The sequence below is a fragment of the Hippoglossus stenolepis genome, chromosome 22, assembly GCF_022539355.2.
Source record: "Hippoglossus stenolepis isolate QCI-W04-F060 chromosome 22, HSTE1.2, whole genome shotgun sequence".
In the NCBI taxonomy this organism is placed as follows: Eukaryota; Metazoa; Chordata; class Actinopteri; order Pleuronectiformes; family Pleuronectidae; genus Hippoglossus; species Hippoglossus stenolepis.
In genome coordinates, this window is record NC_061504.1 from 12,773,340 (window position 1) to 12,796,076 (window position 22,737).

Sequence of the window (22,737 nt, forward strand, 5' to 3'; positions counted from 1 at the left end):
AACTCCAGGCAATTTTATTTTTTACCAATCGGAAGATTAAGATCCAAGTCGTAATAAACTGTAATTAGCCCCACATGCTTTAGCTCGCATAACTTCGTCTCATGTTTTATCCAGAAATTAATTAAGATACCAAAAACACGTTACGCTGCACAAAATGCCAGATAGGTTTTACGACGCGGGCAACAAAACAAAAGCACCGCTAGGAATGCTGGGAGTGTGGTGGTCGTTGTGTGTGTGTGTGTGTGGGGGGGGGGAGGGTACCCTTATATAATACAACACACGCACTCATCACGTTCGTCGCTGCGTCACTTCTCCCCGTGTTTTTCTTTTCTAGTGCGTTAAGGTGTGTGAGTTGACACATCGGCACTCCTGTTTATCAAAGCTTTTATCACCTCGCCATTGCTATGTGCCCCCCCCCGAGAGGAAGCAGGAGGTGCCCACTCACACACTCTCACACACACACAAACACCTGCCGGGGCCAGCAGGGGTTGAGAGGAGTGTGTGTTAGTGTGTGTGTGTGTGTGTGTGTGTGTGTGTTGACCTGCCTCGCTGATGTGAATGACTTTACCAGAGACAGGATCCGTCTCAGACTACACAGGTTAACTAACAGCATGTGTCGGCCTCACACCGGCAGGCTCCATGCGGATTTGTCAAAAACACCACGTTTTAAATCAATACTCTCTGTGGGAACATTCTGACCTGTAATTTATGAACAATATCACTCAGAGCTCCCTGTACGAAAACATAAATAAATATTCGGAACCAAAGAAAACTTGTTGGAAATGATTACGAAAGCCCTTTCTTTACCAATAAAGAGACTTTTTAAAAGTAATCTTGCGTATAATCGAATTTGTTGGAGTCTGTACATGATATGGCTATTATAGAAATTAGACACTGTTGTTCTGTCGGGCCTGGGTTTGATTTATTTCTCTCAACATTTCCCAGGGCCGCGACTGTTTTCCTTCAGCCCTGGCAGTTCAATTCCAATGTTTAACACAAAGATCCTGAAATTTTAAAGAGCTGAAGTGTTGACTGTTTCGCGCCTGCACTGATATAACTTTTAATAATGAAAAGGGTCGATTTCTGGATATTATCTCGATGTAAATAAGCAGGGACGTCGTGCTGATACAGCTGTAACATATAAAGCGTCTGTTACACGATGAAAAAGACGTTTCATAGGCCTCCTCCAAAGTTCTGTCTCTTCCTGTCAAAAATACTGAGGACAATTAAAAAAACTAACCAGGCGTTTGTTCAGGAGCTGTCTCTTAAAATCAAATTCATTCAGGGAGTTTTAACATCTACAGAAAACTGAGGAAACTCTACGAAAAGAGCCAGAAGCTCCAGAACAGCTACGACATGGACCATGTGGTGAGATGTTCCTGTTACCACGTAATCTTTCTTACAAACAAACACAGAAATAACAATCACTAATCATTAACAAGACACAAAAATAGTGGTCAAGTTTAGAGTGCACACAGCCAATGAAAAATTAGAGTTTCGGGAACAAAAGTCAACTCAAGTCCGTTAAATTACAGCATCAAAGATCACAAATTCACCTCAATTAGTCACGTCACACATCGACCTGACGGTGGAAAAGTGGAGGAAGCCACAAACAGAGCGACAAAAGAACGACAGGTCGACTTGTCCCCTCTGGCTCTGACGCTAAAGACACTTTGTTTGGGGCTTTTAAAAAAATCACAGTGTCACAGAGATGCAACCCTGCCTGCGCAGAAGAAGAGAAAGAGACAGAACGGTAGAGGACTTGATTAAAGGAGAGGAAAAAGGTTTTTTTTGTTTTTTGTAAAAGATACAAGAATCTACAGGAAATGCAGAATTGATGACTATCAAAAAAGGAAAGAGTGACGAACGAAGAGATGAGAGTATAAAAACCCAACCATCCGCTGTGCTTCATATCTACAACTGGCTTCATCGCCGCTCTCAAGTCGCCCCCTCCTCTATCTATCTCTCTTTCTCACCAGCACTCCCATTCTCTCTCTCTCTCTCTCTCTCTCTCTCTCTCTCTCTCTCTCTCTCTCTCTCTCAGCTGCTCACCCTCCCCTCCCCTCTCTTCCTGTGGATGGTGTAGCTCTCTCTCTCTCTGGCAGTCTAGTGGAGCTGCACACAAGGATTAGAGGGTTTGCTGTGAGTGTCTGCTCTGAGGAGAAGAAGCCAGAAAGACAGAGATAAAATAAATTCTCTGTGGAAAAAGAAAGAAAGAAAGGAAGGAAGGAAGGAAGGACAGCTTCACTGTTGTGGATAAGTGATCTGATTTACCTCCACTCTGCCTATCACCTCATTCAAGCCTGCCTGAAGCCTTCACCTGGGGGAGGACAGATAAGCCAAGGGGGACTATATATCTCGGACCTCCACTCGCACAGGGGAGCCATGTGAGCGGCACCCCTCCACCCACTTCACACCACAGAAGTCCCCCCACATTGAGCCCTCTGAGCTGGGGAGCCCATCCAGGATTTTTTCCCCCCCTCTCCTCTCCTCTTCTCCTCCCCACCTCCACCTCCCCTGGAACCTTCCTCTGTCAGAGGGACTCTCCGGGACTCGGCGGACCCCCCCCCCCCCAGCAGGAGCCACTCATCTCGGGGGAACTCGGGGTGCGAGTGCCCCCCTGGTCCGGAGGCCGTCCGGCAGCACTCCAGCACCATGGATTACCTGTTTGGGATTGTAGTGCTGCTGTGCGGGGCGGTGCAGCCGGGGAGAGGAGTTGAGCCCAAGCACAACGTACCCAGGCTAAAGCTGTCATACAAGGGTAAGCCCCTCTCTCTCTCCCCCTGACTCCAGGATACACTGTGTACTGCCTTTTAACACAAACTACCCTGCTTGGTCTATTCCTCTTGCCCGTGGCTGCTCTTTCATGCTCTTCTTTTCATCCATTCTTCTCATGTTGAGTATCCCTTTTTTTTTTTCCTCCTCTATTTCTGTGAGTCTATTTCTGCCACTGTGTGTTGTCTCACTCTACTCTTTTCTCCCTCTTGGTCAGCGCACAGCATCCAGCTCAACCTCCTGCACATTCCCTTCCTCACATTAACTCACTCCTTCCTCTGCCTGTCCCTCAAAAAACTGACTATTCTCCCCTAGCAAAATGGTCCGATTGGTTCCATATGCAGAGGAAGGGCTCTGGCCTGGAGCTCAATGTATATATTGGCCCCTGTACCAATTTTCCCCTTGTGCTGTCCCCTTGTGCTGGTACTGTACAGCCCCTGTTAAGTGCTCTGAAAAGGCATTGGAGCCTCTGTTTTAATGGCTTCTGTCCCAAAAAACTCAAGCTTGGGTCGTGACACGGGGCATTTTCTTTAAGGGGCCGTGCATGCAGGTTTTCCCAACTTCTCATTACCGGACTGTAAATGGATCCAACAGTTGTAGAGTTTTTTTTCTTCTTCTTCTTCTTCTTCTTTTAAATGGAAAAATACTTACGCATGTTGATTTAACGCGCATGCAATAAATCATCTATCTGCAGCCGCATGCATTGGTCGGAGAAGGAGAGGGAGAGTTTAATGTGTCTTTTTTCTACCGTGCACGTGTGCGTTTTTGACGTACACAGCAAACATGTTATTCCCTCTCCTTCTGTGTTATTTTGAGGGGAGACTGCGGAGCGCCGGCTCTTCCTCTCCTCCGCCTCCCTCTCTCCTTCTCTCTCCATCTCGTCTCTTCTCTCTCACACCCTACACTAAATCAGGCTCTTTGTAATAGCAGACTTTTCATCTCAGCTAGAAATAACTGTCAACATTTTTGGCATATTTTGGGACGTTTTTTTAAAAAATTTTTTGATGTCAGTGAGGGAGGCTATTGTGGTTCTTTGTCCTGAAACATGACCAAAAGTATAGAGCTGGGAGTGTGGTCTCTTGATTCTTTATTTTAGTCCCGTTTACCCCCATAAAGCATCGCCCTGTGAGAATTTATGAACGGGCCGATTTGACATCATTTCGCAGCTGAAAACACGAGTGCGTCCCCTCGTGTGCGTTGACCTCCACCCCGAGGTTTGGTTCCTCCGATAATTTCAGTCCATGTCGAGGGGAAAATCAAATTTGGGTGAATGCGATGTTTGTCACTCTAATTCATTTTCTATCTTTAGCAGAGACGCTCGGTATAACTTATGTTTAGAGGCCTGCTATATGACATGCTTTATTCTCTACACGGAGCGCAAGTTGTAATTTGGGGATAGTATATTTTCCTTTATCACCCTTTTCAACTTCCAAATGGTCTGTGTCCCACATCTAAAGTATAAAAGCTTGTGCCTTGACATTGAACACACTTTTCTGTTGTGTCCTGGTTTTGATGCCGTCACACAGTGATGGATTTTTTTTTCAAAAGGGCGATGACATGTATTCACCATGCGAGCGTAATGAATCTGGAAAGAATCACGGCTGAACTTACCTGCACTCACGTCATATATCCCCGGGGCTCCATCGTGTCAGCTCGCGCAAACCCGAGCCTGATGGGAAAATGTCATCCCTTCTTTGCACAGCCATCTGTTTAAAGAATGTGAATATCGCTCCCCTCCTGCGCGCCCCTGTTTTTTGGGATCCTCTCTCCGCTATTCGGTCTGACAAGTGAGCATGTTGCAGGCAACGGTACAAGACAAGAGATATGTCATCAAAGTGTGTATTGACTGACTGTGCCGAGTGATGGATGAGCAGCATCAAACCACAGCCCCTGCAGCCTGTGGTAATAGATGGACAATGATTTTTACGAGAAGTGCATCTTAGCTTTGCTGTTTATGCATACATGTGTGTTGTGTGTGTGTGTGTGTGTGTGTGTGTGTGTGTGTGTGTGTGTGTGTGTGTGTGTGTGTGTGTGTGTGTGTGTGTGTGTGAATGTTCTTGCCACATCTTGGTGTGAGGACTCAACACCCTCTCTTGTGATTTCCTCCTCTTAGACTGTAAGTGGTGTCTCGTTGTGTGAATTTGTGTGTGTTTTAGCGAGACACAAAAAAAATAAGAGAAAGAGGAAAGTGTCAGGTCTGCTGTGCGCTCATATAATTAGACACCTGGTTTTGCACTTGTGCCCGAGCACAAACGCATGAGCTCACAAAATGGTATCTTTTATTGTGCCGTTGAATCGGTGTTTCTACAATTACGTGTGATTGCAAACTGCTGTTGGCTTGCACTGGTGTGTGTGCGTGTGTGTGTGTGTGTGTGTGTGTGTGTGTGTGTGTGTGTGTGTGTGTGTGTGTGTGTGTGTGTGTGTGTGTGTGCAAAGGCATGAGGGTGTATCGTGTGCCGCCGTCTTTGTGTGCCACCGCTCGCCAGTGCCTGCGCTCGCCCCACAGGTGTTTGATGGCTCTCTTGATGCCTGTCAGGGGACGCTTCTCAGTTAACGCCCACACCGGGGCGGATGGAGAGGGAGGAAGGGGAGGACGGTGGAAGTGATGGCGGAGGGGAGGGGATTTGCTTTTAATGAAGGAAAAGCTGGCAGACGTACAGTAGGCGACGCAGAAGGGAGGGAGGCTGGTCGTTAAGTGAAGTGTCACTCATCCCCTCTCCGCCCGCGAAGCCGGCATAGTAATTAATTCAAATAAACAATGAGGAGGAATCCTCCTGGGAGGGACGGTCAAACATGCGGCGAGCACAAGAGTGGGCCCGGCCCCTCGACTGGGACGATCACAGACGGAAAGAGAGAGCGAGGCCCAGGACGAGCAGGGCCCCGCGATTTGAGTCCATGAAATATACACCCGAGAGCGTGCGAGCGAGGTCCCCGTGAAAATCATTCTCAAATGAGCGCCGATGATACGCCTCCGGGGACAGATTCAGTCAGACAAAAGTGACTGATTCGCTCCCCCCCAGAAAAAGGACGGAGCAAAGTGCGGAGTGAGCAGTTTGAGCGCGAGGACGTCTGAGAAATGGAGGCAGGTAGATAAAATGACCTCCCTGGGGGACAGCTGGTGCAGCAAGTGCGGAGTAAATGATTTCCCAGTTGGGTCAGTTAGACATTCGGCAGAAAGGATCTGACTTGACGGGGACAGAAGAATGATCACAGGAGTTAATTATTTTCTCCTCTTCTTAACGCCAAAGTAGCTCTAACCTCCCTCGCCTTCGCACGGGGAGTCGAGGCGAAACTCTAGTCCAAGTTAAAATCCTCTGTGAACGTTTTTCAGATGTTGACATGATGCATGTGCCACAAAAGTCAACATCACCTTGAACATCCTGCAAAGCTTCATTGTCAATATCGAAAACATGAAATTAGATTTAAGGGCTTTAAAACATAGCAACTATTAAATTCTGCAGCGGCACAGCCTCCACAGAACAATGACACTCTCCCATGGATCAATGCATACCTGAACACATACCTCCCACAGCCATCAGGAGGAACACTGACCCCTGAAGGTCAATCAGTGCACGTGCAGCACCCAGAGATTCCAAACACAATACGGCGGCAGATTATGCTAAAAAAATCTTGACCCCATTGTGATCCCAGAAAAAAAACCCCGCCAGGGAGCGGCGCTTTAAAAACCGAAAGGCCTCGTCAGACAACCTGATAATTACCCTCGGCTCTGGGTAATTACGGCGCCTATACACTGCATGACCTCTTAACGCCGTCACAGGCCGCCCCCACGCCGGCTCGCTGGGTGGAACCGAGCGAGGAAGATGGAGCGCTGCTGAGAAAGACATGAGGGGAAATCTGAAATTGGCTCGCAAACCCTTCAAAATAGACACTCGGTGTGGAACCGCACTCGACGCAGTCTGGACTCGGCCCCCGTAATAAGCGCGTCTGTGAGAGCGTGTCCGTGTGTGTGTGTGGGCGTGCCTGCCTGCCTGCCAGGGGGGGGGAAGAATAAGCATGTGTGTGTATATGTGTGTTTGTGGGTGTTTGCATGTGTGCCGGGTTTATCAGCGTGTTTTGTCTATTCATTATTTTATATGTGATTGAGCAGCATCGCTCCCCGCGTCTCTCTCTCTCTCCCTCTCTCTCTCTCTCCGTCGTATCTGTCCATTCTGTGGGCTGAGGCTGACAGAGCGGATGCAGATAATTATAAGGTGTTTGCCCAACGCGCCAACTTTGGAGATGTCTGCCTCCCTCTCTCCCTCTCACCCTCTTCGTCCTTCCTCTCCTGCGGCTCAATCCCTCTCTCTCCCCCACCGCAGACCCTAAGTACAATCTTCAAGTAGGCTGTGTGTGTGTGTGTGTGTTTGATTGCAGCTCAGTTGATTCACATCCTTTTTTTTCAACTCTCTTCGGACACACACACACACGCACACACTGAACTGCCCTCATCTTCGCCCCCACATTCCAATACTACAAACCAATGTTTCGCAGTGGCTTGCTTTTCAACTCTGCCCGTATGCTACATCCGAAACAAGCTGCATATCCTCGCACTGACTCACATATACCTGACCGCAGTGTTTGGAGCCCCCACCGCCCCTCGTCCACAAGTTGAGAGATGCCATAATGAGTGTGTATCCGCGCTGACGCTCGTTGCCCCACAGATAATTGTGCAATGACACAACCGACGCTTGCAAAACAAAAAGCCATTCATCACGTCCCCGAGAAAACCTGTCACTTGTTTTTGTTGCAGTTTCACACTTGCATACTAAAGCGAGTGTTATCGTGGCATTGTATCTTATCGTGCATGATTTAAACCAACACAGGAATGCAGGAGGAGTGATGTAAGTGTGTTATCATTCCCCCATGTTGAAAACTGGCAGGTAGAACTTCTGAGTTCACCGGCCTCTCCTTTGCATGTGTCTTTGTTTTACTCTCTTCATTGGCGTGTGTTATGAAATGTTCCCAAGCCGTCGTAAAATGTTCTCTCGCAAAATAGCTGTGTTGTTACTCGTCTACTCGCTTTAGAGAATTCAATTTAAGCGGAAATGATCATCCCCCAGAAAAAATCAAAAACCTGGATGTGCGCTCGCAGGCCACATTCGGAGATAGCGTCAGCACCGTGTGTGTGTTTGCTCAAAGATTAACGTGTGTGCGCACAGCAAATCGTGTACGTTGGTTGTGCATTTTTTTGTCCGTGTGTGTACATAAGCGTTGTATGGACATGCACACGGGGGGGGGGGGGTTCGAGAAAAATATCCAGTGTCTTTGCATCTGTGTTTGGGAGACGGGTTTGGGTTACAGCGCGGTGCAGACTGCTGAAGCCGGGGTATGAATGGGTCCCGCCACCTGCTAAGTCTCGTCAGTCAGACGGAGGGAGAGAGAGAGAGAGGGCCGCACCGTTCAATCCGAACAGAGTCGAGTTACAAATGAGGGGGACATCTCTGCAGAAAGACGGAGGGACGACAGACAAAGGACGGGGGAAAGCGGCAGACAAACAGAAAAGACGTTCAGATCCAGAGGGAGAAATGATGGATGCACAGTAATTTTGTATTTATTACAGACACTCCTAGTGGGTTTTAATCCGAATCGACCGCTCTCATTGTTCCCAACGTCACTTTTTAAGGTCAACTTTAAATGCCAGGCCCTTAAAATCTCAGTGATTTAAAAGTCATGCAGTTTCTTTTCTTCCTTTCTCATGGACTTGTTATTTCCCCGTCATAAATAACACCAGCAGCTCGAGATATAATGAGGAAGGTTTTGAAAACCCTCTCATTTCATATTTCACATCGCCACATTAAGAAATGAGAAAAATCCTGACGTTATGAAATTGCGGCACATGGGGATTTTATTGATTATTATTTTCCAGTGTTGAAAGGCGTTTCCAGAAAATGCAGACACTGTTCATTTATTACACCAGCCCCTCGTTTTGTTCAACAATTGCTCTAACTGGCATGCATCTGTGCACACGGCGATCCATGTTCCGGTGTCTCTGTCGTCGCCGCTGTCACAGTTTGCCTGGGACACATCCAGATCTGTAGCCCTGCCTCATTAATTTCTAATAAAATGGCAGAGCTGACATTCGGCTGCACCGTTCGGCTGACAGGCTGCACTAACAGGCAGTGGCTCCAGACATGACCACGCTAACCACAGCCTGGTTCCTCTTCACATCCATCCATCAAACTGCCTCACGATAGCACAGGCTGCCTCCCGCTCGCTGCACAGCTTCGCCGACGAGTGATTTCCCTGATTTGCAAACACACACACACACTCACGGAGGAGTTTGAACCGGTGGCTGTGCTCGCATGCAAAAAAAGCGAGTGTATGTGTGTCTGTTTGTTTTCCTAAAAAATTTATGTAAACCAGAGCGACCGAGCAGCCTGGTTGTACTGTGAGCACTTAGTGGTGTGTGAGCGGGCTCTCTGCGGTGCACATGGCCAGGCCTCGAGCCGTCTGTGGTCGCAGCGCTGGTGGAAAACCGCTCTCTGTGGTCCAGCCGTCCAATGACGGGAGGAGACACACACTAATGAAATGGTTCCATCTTGGACCACTTTTCTTGTATGTCTGCTTTTTTTTTTATTTTATTCATTCTCTCATGTTTCTGTTTCACTTTACTGTCATTATCCGGACTTTCTAGTTCTTTGTCTCTATTATTCTCTTTTGCTTTCTCGGCTTTTCTTCTCCCGTCAGCTCCTCTTGTAAAAACTTTGCTCTTGTTTTCTGCATCTCTCTCTCTCTCTCTCTCTCTCTCTCTCTCTCTCTCTCTCTCTCTCTCTCTCTCTCTGTGTCTCTCTCTCTGTGTCTCTGTGTCTCTCTCTCCCCTGGGGGAAGAGCAGGAATGCTGTGTGGTGACGAGGAAGTCTAGCATTTGGGTTGAGAGAGATGAATGGTGCTGCGCGGTGAAATTCAACACATACTTAGGCGACTCTTATAGATTCTGCGCGGTTTGGGATGCGGCCGCTTTTACCTTGTTAGTCCTCTGATGCCTACGGTATCCGACGGTTGAACTTACTCTGAGTCGATGTCACGGGGACAGAGTTTGGTGTCAAAACGTCCCGTAGCACACGATACTGACTATGATTTACGGCTATGAGTCACTTTTGGTGGCAAAATAGAAAAGTTTTGAACTATTTCGAGTGGAACTGTGTTTTTGCCGAAGGGGAATCAAGGAAAACACTTGCCTCAGCCAAGGAGGGGATGTTTTTGACCATGTCTGTTTTTTGGTCGGTTTGTTTGTTTGTGACCAGGATTACACAACAACTACTGAAGGGATTTCCACAAAGCTTGGTAGAAGGATGGGACATGAGCCAAGAAAAAGAGCCGATGCATGTTGGTGCAGATCCGGACAAAGGGATACATTGTCCCCAATTTCATAAAAGTGGTTCAGCTTGATTGAATTTAAGGGGACACTCACCTGAGTGCCATTCTAGTTCCTCCTGCGGTAGCTAACGTCTTAAACGACCCATTTAGCGTGGTTGCCATCTCGCAACCCCTCACCCCTAACCCATCGGATATCATCTAACGACAAATTATTTGGGGCTTCCAGTGTAGACGGTAAATATTCGGGCAAACACTCCCATCTTCCGTTCGCCATACACTGTTTAGATATTCTTTTATCACACGAGTCGACGTTTCTTTGCACAAAACACAAACTGTGATACTTTACGTAGTTTTTTGGGGTCCTGGTGACATTTTGGCTAATCTCTATTAACAGCTATCTGCATTTGAAAGCAGATTTATTAAAAAGCCGATAGCCGATGCATTTTATTCAATGTGTTCTCGTTCTCTTGCTCTCCAGATTCTGCACATTCATATGCAGAGATATGCGTGGTTGTAATGATTAATCAATCCACACACACGTGTTCACACACTCCGTGCTTTGGGATTTAAATCGCACAAAAGAACCTTATTTTAATCGTACAGTTCACGGTGCGCGAGGAAGCACATTTCCCGACGGCGCAGTCACTCAGCTCCACCTGAATGACAAATCCGACGGCCCAGGTTGTATTATACAGAGGATCACCATGGAAACCAACCCACACCTGCTCCTGTGCTTAGACAGCGAGAGAGAAGAGGGAGGGGAGGTGAACTTTTGAGGCCTGTGTGGATGATATCCTTGAGCTCAGGATAATATTTGAGCACTTTGTTAAGCAAAGCTCTCAGCAAATTTCCAAGGGGCGGCAGCCAGGGTTTTTTTTTTTCTTCCTCTCTCCCCCCCCGACACCTGTGTTTTGTGGCCAAGGCCATCACGAGAGCAGCAGAACGTGCGCACACACACACACACACACCGCACCACACACGGAGAAAAAAGAAAGCTTTCAGGAGGCAGAGACTGACGTGCCAAGCCAAACCACCGGAGATATTACAGCACTGCGTGTCTTTGCGTTTCTGAAGCTCGGCCTCGCATTTGAAAGATAAACGTGTAATTCTCCACGCCAGTTTCCTTTTTTTCGAGACGCTATTTTCTCTTCAAACTTTCCCTGCCTGTCTACCGAGTCGTTCTTCAGTAACACACCTATTGGAGCTGAGTCTCGCCCCTTCTGCCAGCTGCGGGGAGGAAAAAAGAACAATGTCAATGAGCAGGAACTGAACAACGTGTCATTCAAACTCCTTTTTCTTTTGCATATTGAAAACAACTCTGGCCTTGTTGAGCTTTCACTGCATGTACGAACAAGAGAAACACTTAGAAATGTTGCATGATTTTAATGGAACCATCTGTTGAATCTCAGTCAAGTGTTTTTCTCCGTCAGGCTTTTATGTTTCGTGTCACTCAAACACACTCACACACACACACACACACACACACACACAGATAAACATAATTTAATGCCCTGTCGCCTTTCTTTCATTCGCTCTCATTATTCCGCTATTGCGTGGCATGTAGGCGTCTAAAACGCCTGCCTGTTTGGAGAATGGGGGAGTGAAGAGCACTCCACAGACAATTGCACTTGAATTTTGAATATAGTTTTTTTGTTTCCTGGGGATTTTTAAGACAAGAGCCAGGTTATTTTCCATAATGGAGGATGACAGTGGGACGGATGATGATTTATTTGAATGAATCGTTTTTATTTGCCAGTTTCAAGGGCCATACAGTGTGTGTGTGTGTGTGTGTGTGTGTGTGTGCATTGTAGAAAGTATAGATAATCATACTTCAGGATGCTTCTTTCAATCATCATATGTTAAGAGTTGCATGAAAACTGGGTCAACACTGATTGCGCAAAATCTTGTATGTACTCAGGTGCGTCTGCACATTTGCATTCGTGTGTGTGTGTGTGTGTGTGTATGTTTGCATAGGCCACCGTTCCTGTACGTTTAATGTGTGTAAGACAGGACGTGTGAGTGAAAAAGAGCAGACAGAGGATGTGTGTAACAAGAGAAAGTGGGATGGAGGTGGGCAGCGCAGACCGAACCGAATGAAGTGTGTGTAGTGTGTGTAGTGTGTGTAGGGGCTGGAATTCGTACACACACACACACACACACACACACAAGCATATATGTGTGTTTAAATGTCTGTGTTCCAGTGGCTAGTGTAAGCAGACTGTGGGTGGTGAGGGGGGCGTGTGCTACATATGTCCATGTGTGTGTGTGCACGTGTGTGTGTGTATTGGGGGGTCCGGGGCCATAGTGTGTGTGTTAGAGATGGAAGCTGCTGAGTGCGCTCACTGTTCAACTAGTTCATGCTGCATAAGCAGAAATACTCAACATCCTCCCAGACTACAACTTAGTCTGGGAAGAAAAGAGAGAGTGTGTGTGTGTGTGTGTTAGTGTGTGTGTGGTGTGTGTGTGTGTGTTTAGAGAATTGATGTGGTGTAAACATTTAGGTCACAATAATATATGCACGTCAGTTTAAGGGTGTGTTTGGTGTTTGCATTTTAAAAGTAGAGCACAGTGAGTTCATGCAGAACCTGTTTTGTGTCTGTGCGAGTGCATGTATGCATGTGTGTGCATGTTCTATATGTTCACTGTGTGTGTGTGTGTGTGTGTGTGTGTGTGTGTGTGTGTGTGTGCGTGTGTGCGTGTGTGTGCGTGCTTGTCCTTTTCCTGGTTACTATATTTTGTATGAGCTGTGCTGAACGCTCCCCGTGTTGCTGTGCTCCTGCTTCCAAACGAGCGTGTCTGTGTTTAGGTTGGAGGTCCTTAGGTGCTCACGCCCCAGTTCCTCCAATTCTCCAAACCACAGAAGATCCCAGCTCGGATAAAGCCTCTTTGTGTGTGTGTGTGTGTGTGTGTTTTTTCGTGTGCGGAGGCAACCTTGTCTTTGTCGGAGATCACCACGTGTTGAAATATGCGTGAGTGTTTTTCTGCTTTTTGGCCCATCTGGGGGGAAAACCTTTTCACGACGATCCTCGGACGCTGCCATTTTTGGAGCGCATTCCTGGCTCCTGGACTCGGCTCCAGAGTCTCGCTCTCAGTTGATATGGGTCGTCACATGTTGAGCCAACATGGCAGTAAAGAAAGAGGAGCTGGGAAGAATCTCTCCTAAATGGAAACAGGGATAAGATCCGTTCATTTGCTGTTGACTGTTTGGCCTCTGTGCCTCAATATGCCATTGTTTTCCATTTTTTCATTTTTCTGATCTGTCAAGCGCCTAAAACTATTTATTTTTCCATTTCATTCCAATTTAGTTTTTTTCTAACTTGACTTTCTACCAAATCCTTCTTTTTTTTTCCATTACTTCATAGTTGCAACTTCAAAAAAAAAACCTCACATTTGCTGACATCCTGCATTCTGATGTCTGATTGGTGAACTGAGAAAAAGGGACGTTCTGATTGGCTGCCGACATTTCTCTGAGGACACCTCTTAACTTCAGTGTTTGATTTCATGTCATCTGAGCACTGCAGCACTTTCTCCTTTGTGGCACAGTGAGTGTGTGTGTGTGAATGCCAGGATGCTGGTTTGCATGGAATGGCCAGTGCAGAAAAAAAGATACCTACACACACTGAAACCCCCCCCCCCCCCCACACACACACACACACTCAATCCATCTGTGGTACTGTACAAATCCTCACACACGTTCACAGACTCCCATTCATGCCCGCTCCCACCCACTTGATTTCCAAAGCCTCAAACTTTGCCTCAAACCAGAATCCAAGTGACGCAGATGAGCTGCGACCGTCTTTATTAGGTGACGGCCACGCCCCTCTCGCTGGTCCTCCTCCACCCCACACGTACTGGTTCCACAGGAATGGCTGACAAACCTCTTCCTCTGTCTCCCCCTCCCATCAGTCCCTTCTTTTATGTAGACACAGATGTCCAAGGTCTTACGCGCTGCGAGTGGGCGCAGATGGCTCCTATAGCAGCCCGTCAATCACGGCTCTGTGGGGAGAGCAGGGAGATCGCAATCCGCTGGACTGCACGCTCCTCTCAGTGTGTGTGTGTGTGCGTGTGGGTGTGCACGTGTGTGTATGTTTGTGTGGTCTCTATATTGTGAGCCATGCATGTGTCCACGCTGTGTTGACACTGATGATGATGGATGATGTCGTATGATAGACTGAGGCTGATGTATCGGAGGACTTTACCTGCGGGGGAAATCCAGAGCACATGTTTTGTGTCCAGCAGAACAACCAGGGGCACATGTTTAATGGATTAATTCAATTTCTTTTTTATTGAACTGCAAATCAAATATTACTACTGCTATGATAATTATTTCATTTTAAATCAGCCTGCACTGTAACCGGCGCCCTGCCAGTTGACGTACCGCATAGCTTCGCTGCGGAAGATGCTATTTAATTGACTGATATCGATTTATTTCCTGTATTTGCTCAACTTGGGCTCTCCGCAATGGTAATATCCAGTAATTAGATGATGTGAAGGAAATGCACCTAATAAAGTGTCTTTACATCCAGTCATGTGCTAATGATAATAATAAAAATGATAATTCAATCCAAAATCATTCAATTTAATTTGATTGCCTGATGTACAAAATGAAATTCTTCAATCGCCTTTTTCTGGCTACACTGTTACAACCTGCGGTCACTTAAGAACGTATCTGTGAATATACATTGAATATCTTGTGCTGTAGCGCGTGAAACACCAGGATTACACATTGTGTTACATTAACAGGATGTGTAATCCTGGGTTAACTTGCTCTCAGGAAGGGAGTGTTGTTCTTTGTTAATGTAACACTAACGCTCAGTAAAGCCCGCTCTTCGGAGTTGATGAAACTCCTCTTCGGGGATTTAACGTTATAACTGACTTGTCAGCGCTCTGGCTCGACTGTAGCCCACAGGTGAAGTCTTGTTCTGGTTTCTTCATTGAGTTTTAATATATATTCCAGGACTTTGTAGCCCCCCTTTAATTTGAATTTACACAATAACCCGTCTACAGTCACACGCCGCACACATGCACACGGTGTCTCCCCTCGCCCTGACTCCGTATGAATTATTCAACCAATCACACGGCTGAACAGGCCTGAACCGTGTCCCCGACTGGGACGTGCTGTGTTTACTTTAAATGTCTCACGCTATACCTGACTGACGTGTGTCCGTGTGTAAGTGTGTGCAAGTGTGTGTGAAAAAGGCAATTACAGAAGCATGAGAAAAGGTCACATTTCATACCACGTGGCGCCATGATCGGAGAGGAGCGGATTTTTTCTTTGAATCAAAGACAAATTTAGTTATTCTGCAAATACATAATTGATTGCTGATTTTTTTTTTATGCAAAAAGATTTAAAACCTCTGAAACAAGAGACGTACAGTCGAGAGGAATTATGATTTAATACTATATTTTATCTTGAAGGTAAATTTTATTTGAGTCAGTTATTTGCATTTGCATTTCTCCACAGCTTCGGTTTACGAAATCATTTCTTTAGAAGAGCTGCGGTGTTTTGTACTGAATAAATGGGTTTTTTCTCCGACATTTCTATCTTTTCAATCCATTTCCTTACATCCATCTTTCAACAACTCTCTCTTTTCTTTCTTTTTCAGAGATGTTAGAGTCCAGTAACCTCATCACCTACAACGGCTTGTCCAACAGCTCGAGCTACGACACTTTCCTATTGGACGAGGAGCGAGGGCGACTGCTGGTCGGAGCTGAGGACCACATCTTCTCCTTCGACCTCGTCAACATCAACAGAGACCACAAGCAGGTAGGACTCCAGCGTCCGCAACGTTGTTCTGGTTACACTTTTCCTCTCTCCTCCCTCCTCTCTTCTCCTCTCCCTCTGGAGTCCATTACTCCATCTCTTCCTTCCCCTCCCCTCAGCCCCTCCCCCTGTCTGTCTTGGTCCAGACAGGGGCCGTCCGTAATTCCATTACTCCACCTGGACTAGGTTAACGGCCTTTTTTATCTGATTCGAGCAGCTATCATTGACACACAAAACTGACAGACTTTGCCTGCAGGCTGCAGAGAGCTGAGCAGGGGAATTAAAGTGCTGAAAAATACATAGTCAATGCAGAGAGGCAGTGTCTCTGCATTCTTTTTGCCCTTGGCTCGGATGTGTGGGTTTTTTTTCCTCTTTCTCTTTTTCGCTCTTTTGTTCTGATCCTTGCATCATTAGGAGATAAAGGCCAAAAAGCAGTGATTAAGCAAATCTAATGTAATTACCCTGAAATTTGCAACGCAGCTTCCCAGGAGAAGAAAACTCAGCTGATCTACAGAGGAGTTAAAGTTTCAGAGCAGAGTGAGGAATGTGTGTGTATGTGTGTGTGTATTGTGTGGACATAATAATGCACATACACGCACGTGCATACTTTTTCATTGACTTTTCACATCTGTGCGGCTTCCAACAAAAAAAGGGGCCTCGACCCCATCCATGTTTTTGGTATACAACCATTCCCTGACTCATTCATGCACACTCATATGCTCCATGTGTTTATAACTCCTGTGACCACGGAGCCTTTATTTTAAACATCAAAGCGCAGGAAGTGCCATTCAGGGTGTTTTCAAATCCACTTTTGCTGGTTTAATGGCAGATTAAATAGTTGCAGTGCCATTCGCATGGTTCAAAAGAGATTTACTTAATCTCTTCTCTAATTATGGATCTCTTTTATACTTGCTGATTTGCCAGGTACTACGCAAGAACAGATCTGGTCATGGACAAAGTCAAAGTGTTTTGTGCACCTGCCTGTGTGACGCCTATTACAATGTGTCTTTGAAATAAGGAGATTCTGCGACATTGACTTCAGGTTCTCGTTAAACAATTACGCAAATTGCTGCCTCAAAATAGTGATGCGCCAAGAATTAGTTTGACCACACCTCAGTTTAAGACCAACACGCAGATGCAAGTACATTTGCTATTGAAACAATGTGGACGTAGGACGGGCTGAAGCTCACTAAGACAATTGCGTCAAGCTTGGCGCCACTTTGCGTTGGGTGTAATATAAGGCCCTTTGGGCTATAGATGGATTCACCCTAAGGAAAGAACAACGTACAAAATGAGTCCAATCATTTCCAAAAGAAAATATTAAAAGCCTGTTTTCTTTTCATATTTGAAGTGAAAAGTGCAACCATATGCTCGCGATCTGAACTGTAGAAAAGAATTAAACTATTTAAATCCCATAATTTGATCCAGAACCCATATTTAAGCCATATAAAACGTCTATATCGACAAGGCAAGTGAAACACGAAGGGTAGAGTTCCTGCATATTACATGTTTGACTCATGGTACTTTTTTAACTCTGTTTGTCTCTCATTGTTGTTTTCCTGCCACACAGACTCTGTTTCTTCTCCACTTTGATGCAGTCTGTCATTATATTGTAGAAACGCCTTTGAATATTTATCAAATGTACATGAATCACTGACCTAAAATAAAGAAGTGAGTAAAACATGACAAATGAAAAGTCATTCTCCTGGAATTCAAACAAACCGGTTTCCTTCTGATTCACTGCTTGACTCACTGCCTCCCTGCATCATGAGACAACGTGTAAAGCTCCTCTCCACCTCCAGCATAGTGTGACTTTGTCTTCTTCTCGTTTTTGCACAGATTGCATGGCCTGCCACCCCCTCCAAGAGGGATGAATGCAAGTGGGCAGGGAAAGACTATGTGGTAAGTCTCCACTCGTGATGGCATCATGATTTCAGCGCTTCCATTAAATTTCTCTGGAATTTGAGTTTTGGCAACAGCACACGATAGAAGTAACCGTCTGGATCCACCAGCCGTAGAATTACCATAGCACTGCAGAGAGGTGGGAAATGAGCTCAGATAAAAGTGATAGTAGCCATGTCTCATGTCACCTCTAGCACACTGTACTCTCTGTGGACCATCCCCCACAGAACTGAACACACACTGTAGCACAGATGTTCGATCACACTGAAGTATACGCAGAGTCTCAATGGCACCAGGACAATGACGCAATACCCCAGAGGTTATTCGCCTCTGTGATGTACAGTGTAATGTTGGAAGTATATATATATATATATATATATATATACAGTATATATATATATATTTATATATATATACATGTATGTGGGAGCGTAGTGTTTGAGCTCTCTTTATCTGGCACAGTTTATTAGCTCACATGTGCAATTCAGCGCAAATTTGCTGAACACATACTATGTGCCACCAGCTTTGTTTGTGTGCAGGACGGTGTTAGTGCGTGTTATCTCTGTGTCGCTGTTTGGAAAGGCCCTCTCCGTGTAGTATCTGATCTTAATTTCATGGCTGGATGAGTCTCGAGTGCAGCGGCTGCAGGTTTTAAGGATTACCCAGAATTACACTGTGCTTTTTCAAATCACAGAGGTTCCACTGGGGTCCAAACTCACCAGCGGCTTTTTCGGTTCCACACACACACACACACAAACACTGAGTCGAGGCCACACGAGGAACACTACACCTCCGCTGCCTCGCACGGTGGAAAAATAGTGTGCGCTGGCAGCACAAAATCACACAAAAACCCAGTGATGAGGTATTTGCGTGCTGTGAAAATGTTTACCCTTGAAAATGAGGCGGTGAGAGCAGAGATGGAGTGCAGCACGGGAGGCCTTGATTGGGACATTACTAAAGCATTCAGAGCTCCCAAATTGATGCATTTGTCCAAACCACACTTTACAGCCGCAGAACAAATGTAACAGCTGCCCCCTCCTCTCCAAAATGCCTGATGGCTGTATCATTCTCCTTGGCAGGATGAGTCTGTAACTTGGCCCAGGTTGTTGCGTTTCGGCGAACAAAGCGTTCGGATACTGAAGTGTGGCTTCACAGTTTTCGCAGAACTGCCTGATGTCATTGCCGATTATTCGTCCAGCTATTACAGACGCTGAAGGGGAAATTAGCAGTTATCCTACATTTCCACAGAATTTTTTCCATATTCAATTAGAGACCTCAGCATAATCTCAAAATTCACTCAACTCATCCAAATGTCGACAAACCACACACAAATCCCTCCGCCCATTTCTCCCATGGAAAGTCATCGTGAAAGAGCCCAAAGAGAGGCATTAACTTTATCCAATAATGACTCATTTATCCTCTGCGGCTGTTGTGGTTTTTTTACATAATGACATGGTTTGTGATCGGGGAAGCTATTTTTCACCTGAGGCCAAGATCGAGCTGCTGCGTTTGAGTGACTTGAATAAGTAACGTCTGTCAGTGTTTAGGTGCAACCTACCTCCCACATAGCTAATGAGTCCAACTTATTGAGAGCCGTGTAAAATCCTAAACAGACCTGACGTCGGAGGGTGAGGGGTGGCTGGGTGAGGGGGGGGGGTTATAGGAGCTTGTGTGAAATGCATATAATAAGGGCGTGAGAATGATGTGTGGGGGACGTTTGCTCCCGCTGTTCAACAGTAGGGAAAACAGAGGGTAGAGTCGTTAGGTTGACACAGTCTTCTAGACACATGGACAGGGCTGAGGTTAGCCACGAGAGTTTTAGTCGTCCTCTGTGAAATCAGCAATAACAGTGTGGCTGAAGTGTGCAAACTGAGTGTGTGAGACTGTGGGTTGTTGATGAAGGTGCACACATGAGACGTATTAAATCCTGCAGTTGAGCCCAGTTAGAAACTGCTAACACTCTGAAACCGCGTATTACATGTAGTCCAACATACCTGAATCGACATTTGGATGAAATTAGGCTTATTCACTTTCTTGACGACAATATGATGAGAAGATTGTGAGCAATTTTCGGTCTGTGCGGTAAATAGGAAGCTAACACCAGCAGTCAGTTAGCTTAGCTTAGCACAAAGGCTGACCTAGCTCTCTCAAAAGGCAATGAAACCCTAACCCTACCCAACGAAAAGATAAGAGCTAGTTAATTGACATCGACACAAAATCAGGACAATTTTGTTGGCAAGGTGCAGCAACTTTCTAAATTTCCACCCGATGGATCCTTCTTTCGTCGCCCACATTTGAAGAAGCCGTGGAGAAGGGATACAATCGGTCTTCAACTGCAGCCTCCACAGGACGCAGCCCCTGAATTGGGACACAGCTGTTCAGTGGTTTCCATTTTCACTCTCGGCTACAAAGTGCATTTCCCAAAATGTCGATTTTGAGCATGTTACTGCGGAGGAAAAAACATTAGGCTCAAAAACACAATTGTTTCTACCTCTTTGAATAATAGCAGGAAATTTCGTTTTTTCGGGAAAAAGTCAATTTTGTATTGCACTGGAAAATGTCATAACTGCAACCTGGAGCCTCGTATCCATTTATGTCTCATGAGGGACATCATCAAATCATCTGAAGCGTCTGTACTGCTCAGAGGCCGGAGGAGATACAGTTGTTGAAGGGAGGAAAGAATTATTTGGCAGTCAGCATTTGATTTGATGTGTGTATGTGTTGCTTTTCCAAATCCCCAAACAAACACAAGTACTTGTTTGTTGGGTGGATATTCAATATGTATTTATAATTGGGCAAACCACGACCTAATCTCTTAAACACATGTGCCCAAATCAACTCCTCAAGGCCGCTAATAAGCCTCCTACACCAACCAATCTCCTTGATTAGCGCTCTAATAAACAGTCTCACACCACTGGGATTGTCAGCATGCGCCCGCAGAGCCAACCCAAATACCCGCGGTAAATTGAAACATATGGATCATTAAAGATCTGTGGTGGATTTGCTGATTCGACTTACAGGTGGGATTTCCTCGAATGAGACTCGGTTTCATACAGTTGTTCTTTTCTTTTTTCCTTTTCCAAAACCAAGTGGAAAGTCCCTGCTTTAAATTCCAACAAAGCTTTTCTCTATTCACCGTTATTCCCTGCTTTCTATTTGTCTCCGGTTTCAGTCGAATCACATCTTTTTTTTACGATAGGTGTCCGCTTTATTTTCATAAGGGGTAAAACCCTATTTAAACTTTATGATATGAAGGAGTGAATTGGCAGCGCGGGGGCTACTGCTCACACAAGTCCCTTTTGTAGAATTCCCAAAAGGTTCATGTGCTTTGCGAGGCAGGTATTGCACACGAAAGTAAATCTCTCTACCAGCTATTACTGCATAAATGTATCCACAAGTTGAGGTGTATATCTTTATTATATGTTGATTTATGTGTATATTGTTTTTATATTTTTGCAGAAAGAGTGTTCTAACTACATTCGGGTCCTCCAACCGTACAACCAGACCCACATGTACATCTGCGGCACAGGAGCCTTCCACCCGATCTGTGCTTATCTGGAAATGGGCAAGAGGGCAGAGGTAACGCATTGTGGTGCATTGATGTCAGCTCACACCGAACATTGTGGGGTTTTAAGTTGTTATATATATGCAAAAGGTAATTTAGATTTCAAAGGAGCATTCATTAGGAAGTCATGAAATGTGACGCCAGTGCTATTGTAAAGTAATGAGAGGGAAAGTCCAATATTGTTTCCCCTTAAAGAATTGAGTGGGATCACACACACACACACACACACACACACTCTTTTCTGTCAAGCGCAGCAGTGTCCGTTCCCCTCATTGATTATCTCCTCATCAATGTTTTCCTTTGTGTGAAGATGTGGAAAAAAGTGGTCACTACACGGTTCGACTCCAGCCGTCGGAAATTAAAACAACCTCTCCCCCCGCATTAAAGTTTAATCAGTCATCCTGATAGAGGTCTACAAGTGAATCAGTGTAGCAGCGTGGGTTCTGTCACCGGACAATGGGGAGGGGATCGAGTGTTTGCACCATGCAGATTGTCCCCGCATGTGTTCTCTTGTGGTTTAACACGTGTTATCCTGGTAATTGAATTACTGGAAAGTGAGTGATTCGGACCTCTTGTAACTTTTGTTTAAATTTATTTAAATTCTCTTGAGGTGCTTTGTGCCTTTTCTTCTCAATTCTACTCTATTCCCCTTTGTGTTAGTTGCACCACTGCAGACTCAGAGCTGTTCTCTGTAATCAAATAAATGAACTCAACAGAGTTTCTAGCTGAAATCGTGGTGCAGCTCATTCCAAAAGCTGTGAGGTAGAAGCAGAATATGTTGTAATTTGAAACACAGGCTATATATATGTACCTTTAGGCTTAGTTTAGCTTTCTCTGGCCTTGTTTTGAACTCTGACCCGTTCCACCACAGGACAACATCTTTCGACTGGCGCCTCATTTTGAGAACGGCCGCGGGAAAAGCCCCTACGACCCCAGAATGCTCTCCGCCTCGCTCCTGATCGGTGAGTTTGATCCCTCCCTCGATTAGTTCCAGGAGACACGCATTTGCCTCCGAGCCGATGATTTGTTCCTATAACTTTAACTTTTTCTCGCTGGCAGACGGGGAACTGTACTCTGGCACGTCTGCTGATTTCATGGGAAGGGACTTTGCCATTTTCCGTACGCTGGGAGATCATCATCCAATCAGGACGGAGCAGCACGATTCAAGATGGCTGAATGGTAAAATTACGAAATTGATTTTTACAACGGAAGGAATCAATTTTCCTGTTCGATCCAGTTTTTCATCAATACAGCTGTTTGTGTTCTCCTAGAACTACAGGGTTTCCTGTGGTGTTGTTTAATGACACAGCTGGATTTTATCACTGAATTCCACTTAAATGATGCCTTTCCCTTGGTTTTTTGTATCTCCAAGCAAAAAGTGGAAGCAAGTAGCGTTTCAGCCTGCAAAAACCAT

At 45.7% G+C, this 22,737-nt stretch overlaps 1 protein-coding gene across 1 annotated transcript in view; it reads left to right on the top strand.

The window, feature by feature from the left end:
* Positions 1 to 2,072: 2,072 nt before the first annotated feature.
* The window catches only part of sema3aa (sema domain, immunoglobulin domain (Ig), short basic domain, secreted, (semaphorin) 3Aa), a 31,722-nt gene continuing 11,057 nt past the window's right edge, over positions 2,073 to 22,737 (top strand). Inside the window, exons 1-6 of the mRNA XM_035147361.2 lie at positions 2,073 to 2,761; positions 15,699 to 15,859; positions 17,696 to 17,758; positions 21,218 to 21,337; positions 22,195 to 22,285; positions 22,383 to 22,502. Of these exons, the coding sequence (XP_035003252.1) occupies positions 2,656 to 2,761; positions 15,699 to 15,859; positions 17,696 to 17,758; positions 21,218 to 21,337; positions 22,195 to 22,285; positions 22,383 to 22,502 (661 nt within the window). The 5' untranslated portion in view covers positions 2,073 to 2,655. The remainder of the gene's footprint in view (positions 2,762 to 15,698; positions 15,860 to 17,695; positions 17,759 to 21,217; positions 21,338 to 22,194; positions 22,286 to 22,382; positions 22,503 to 22,737) is intronic.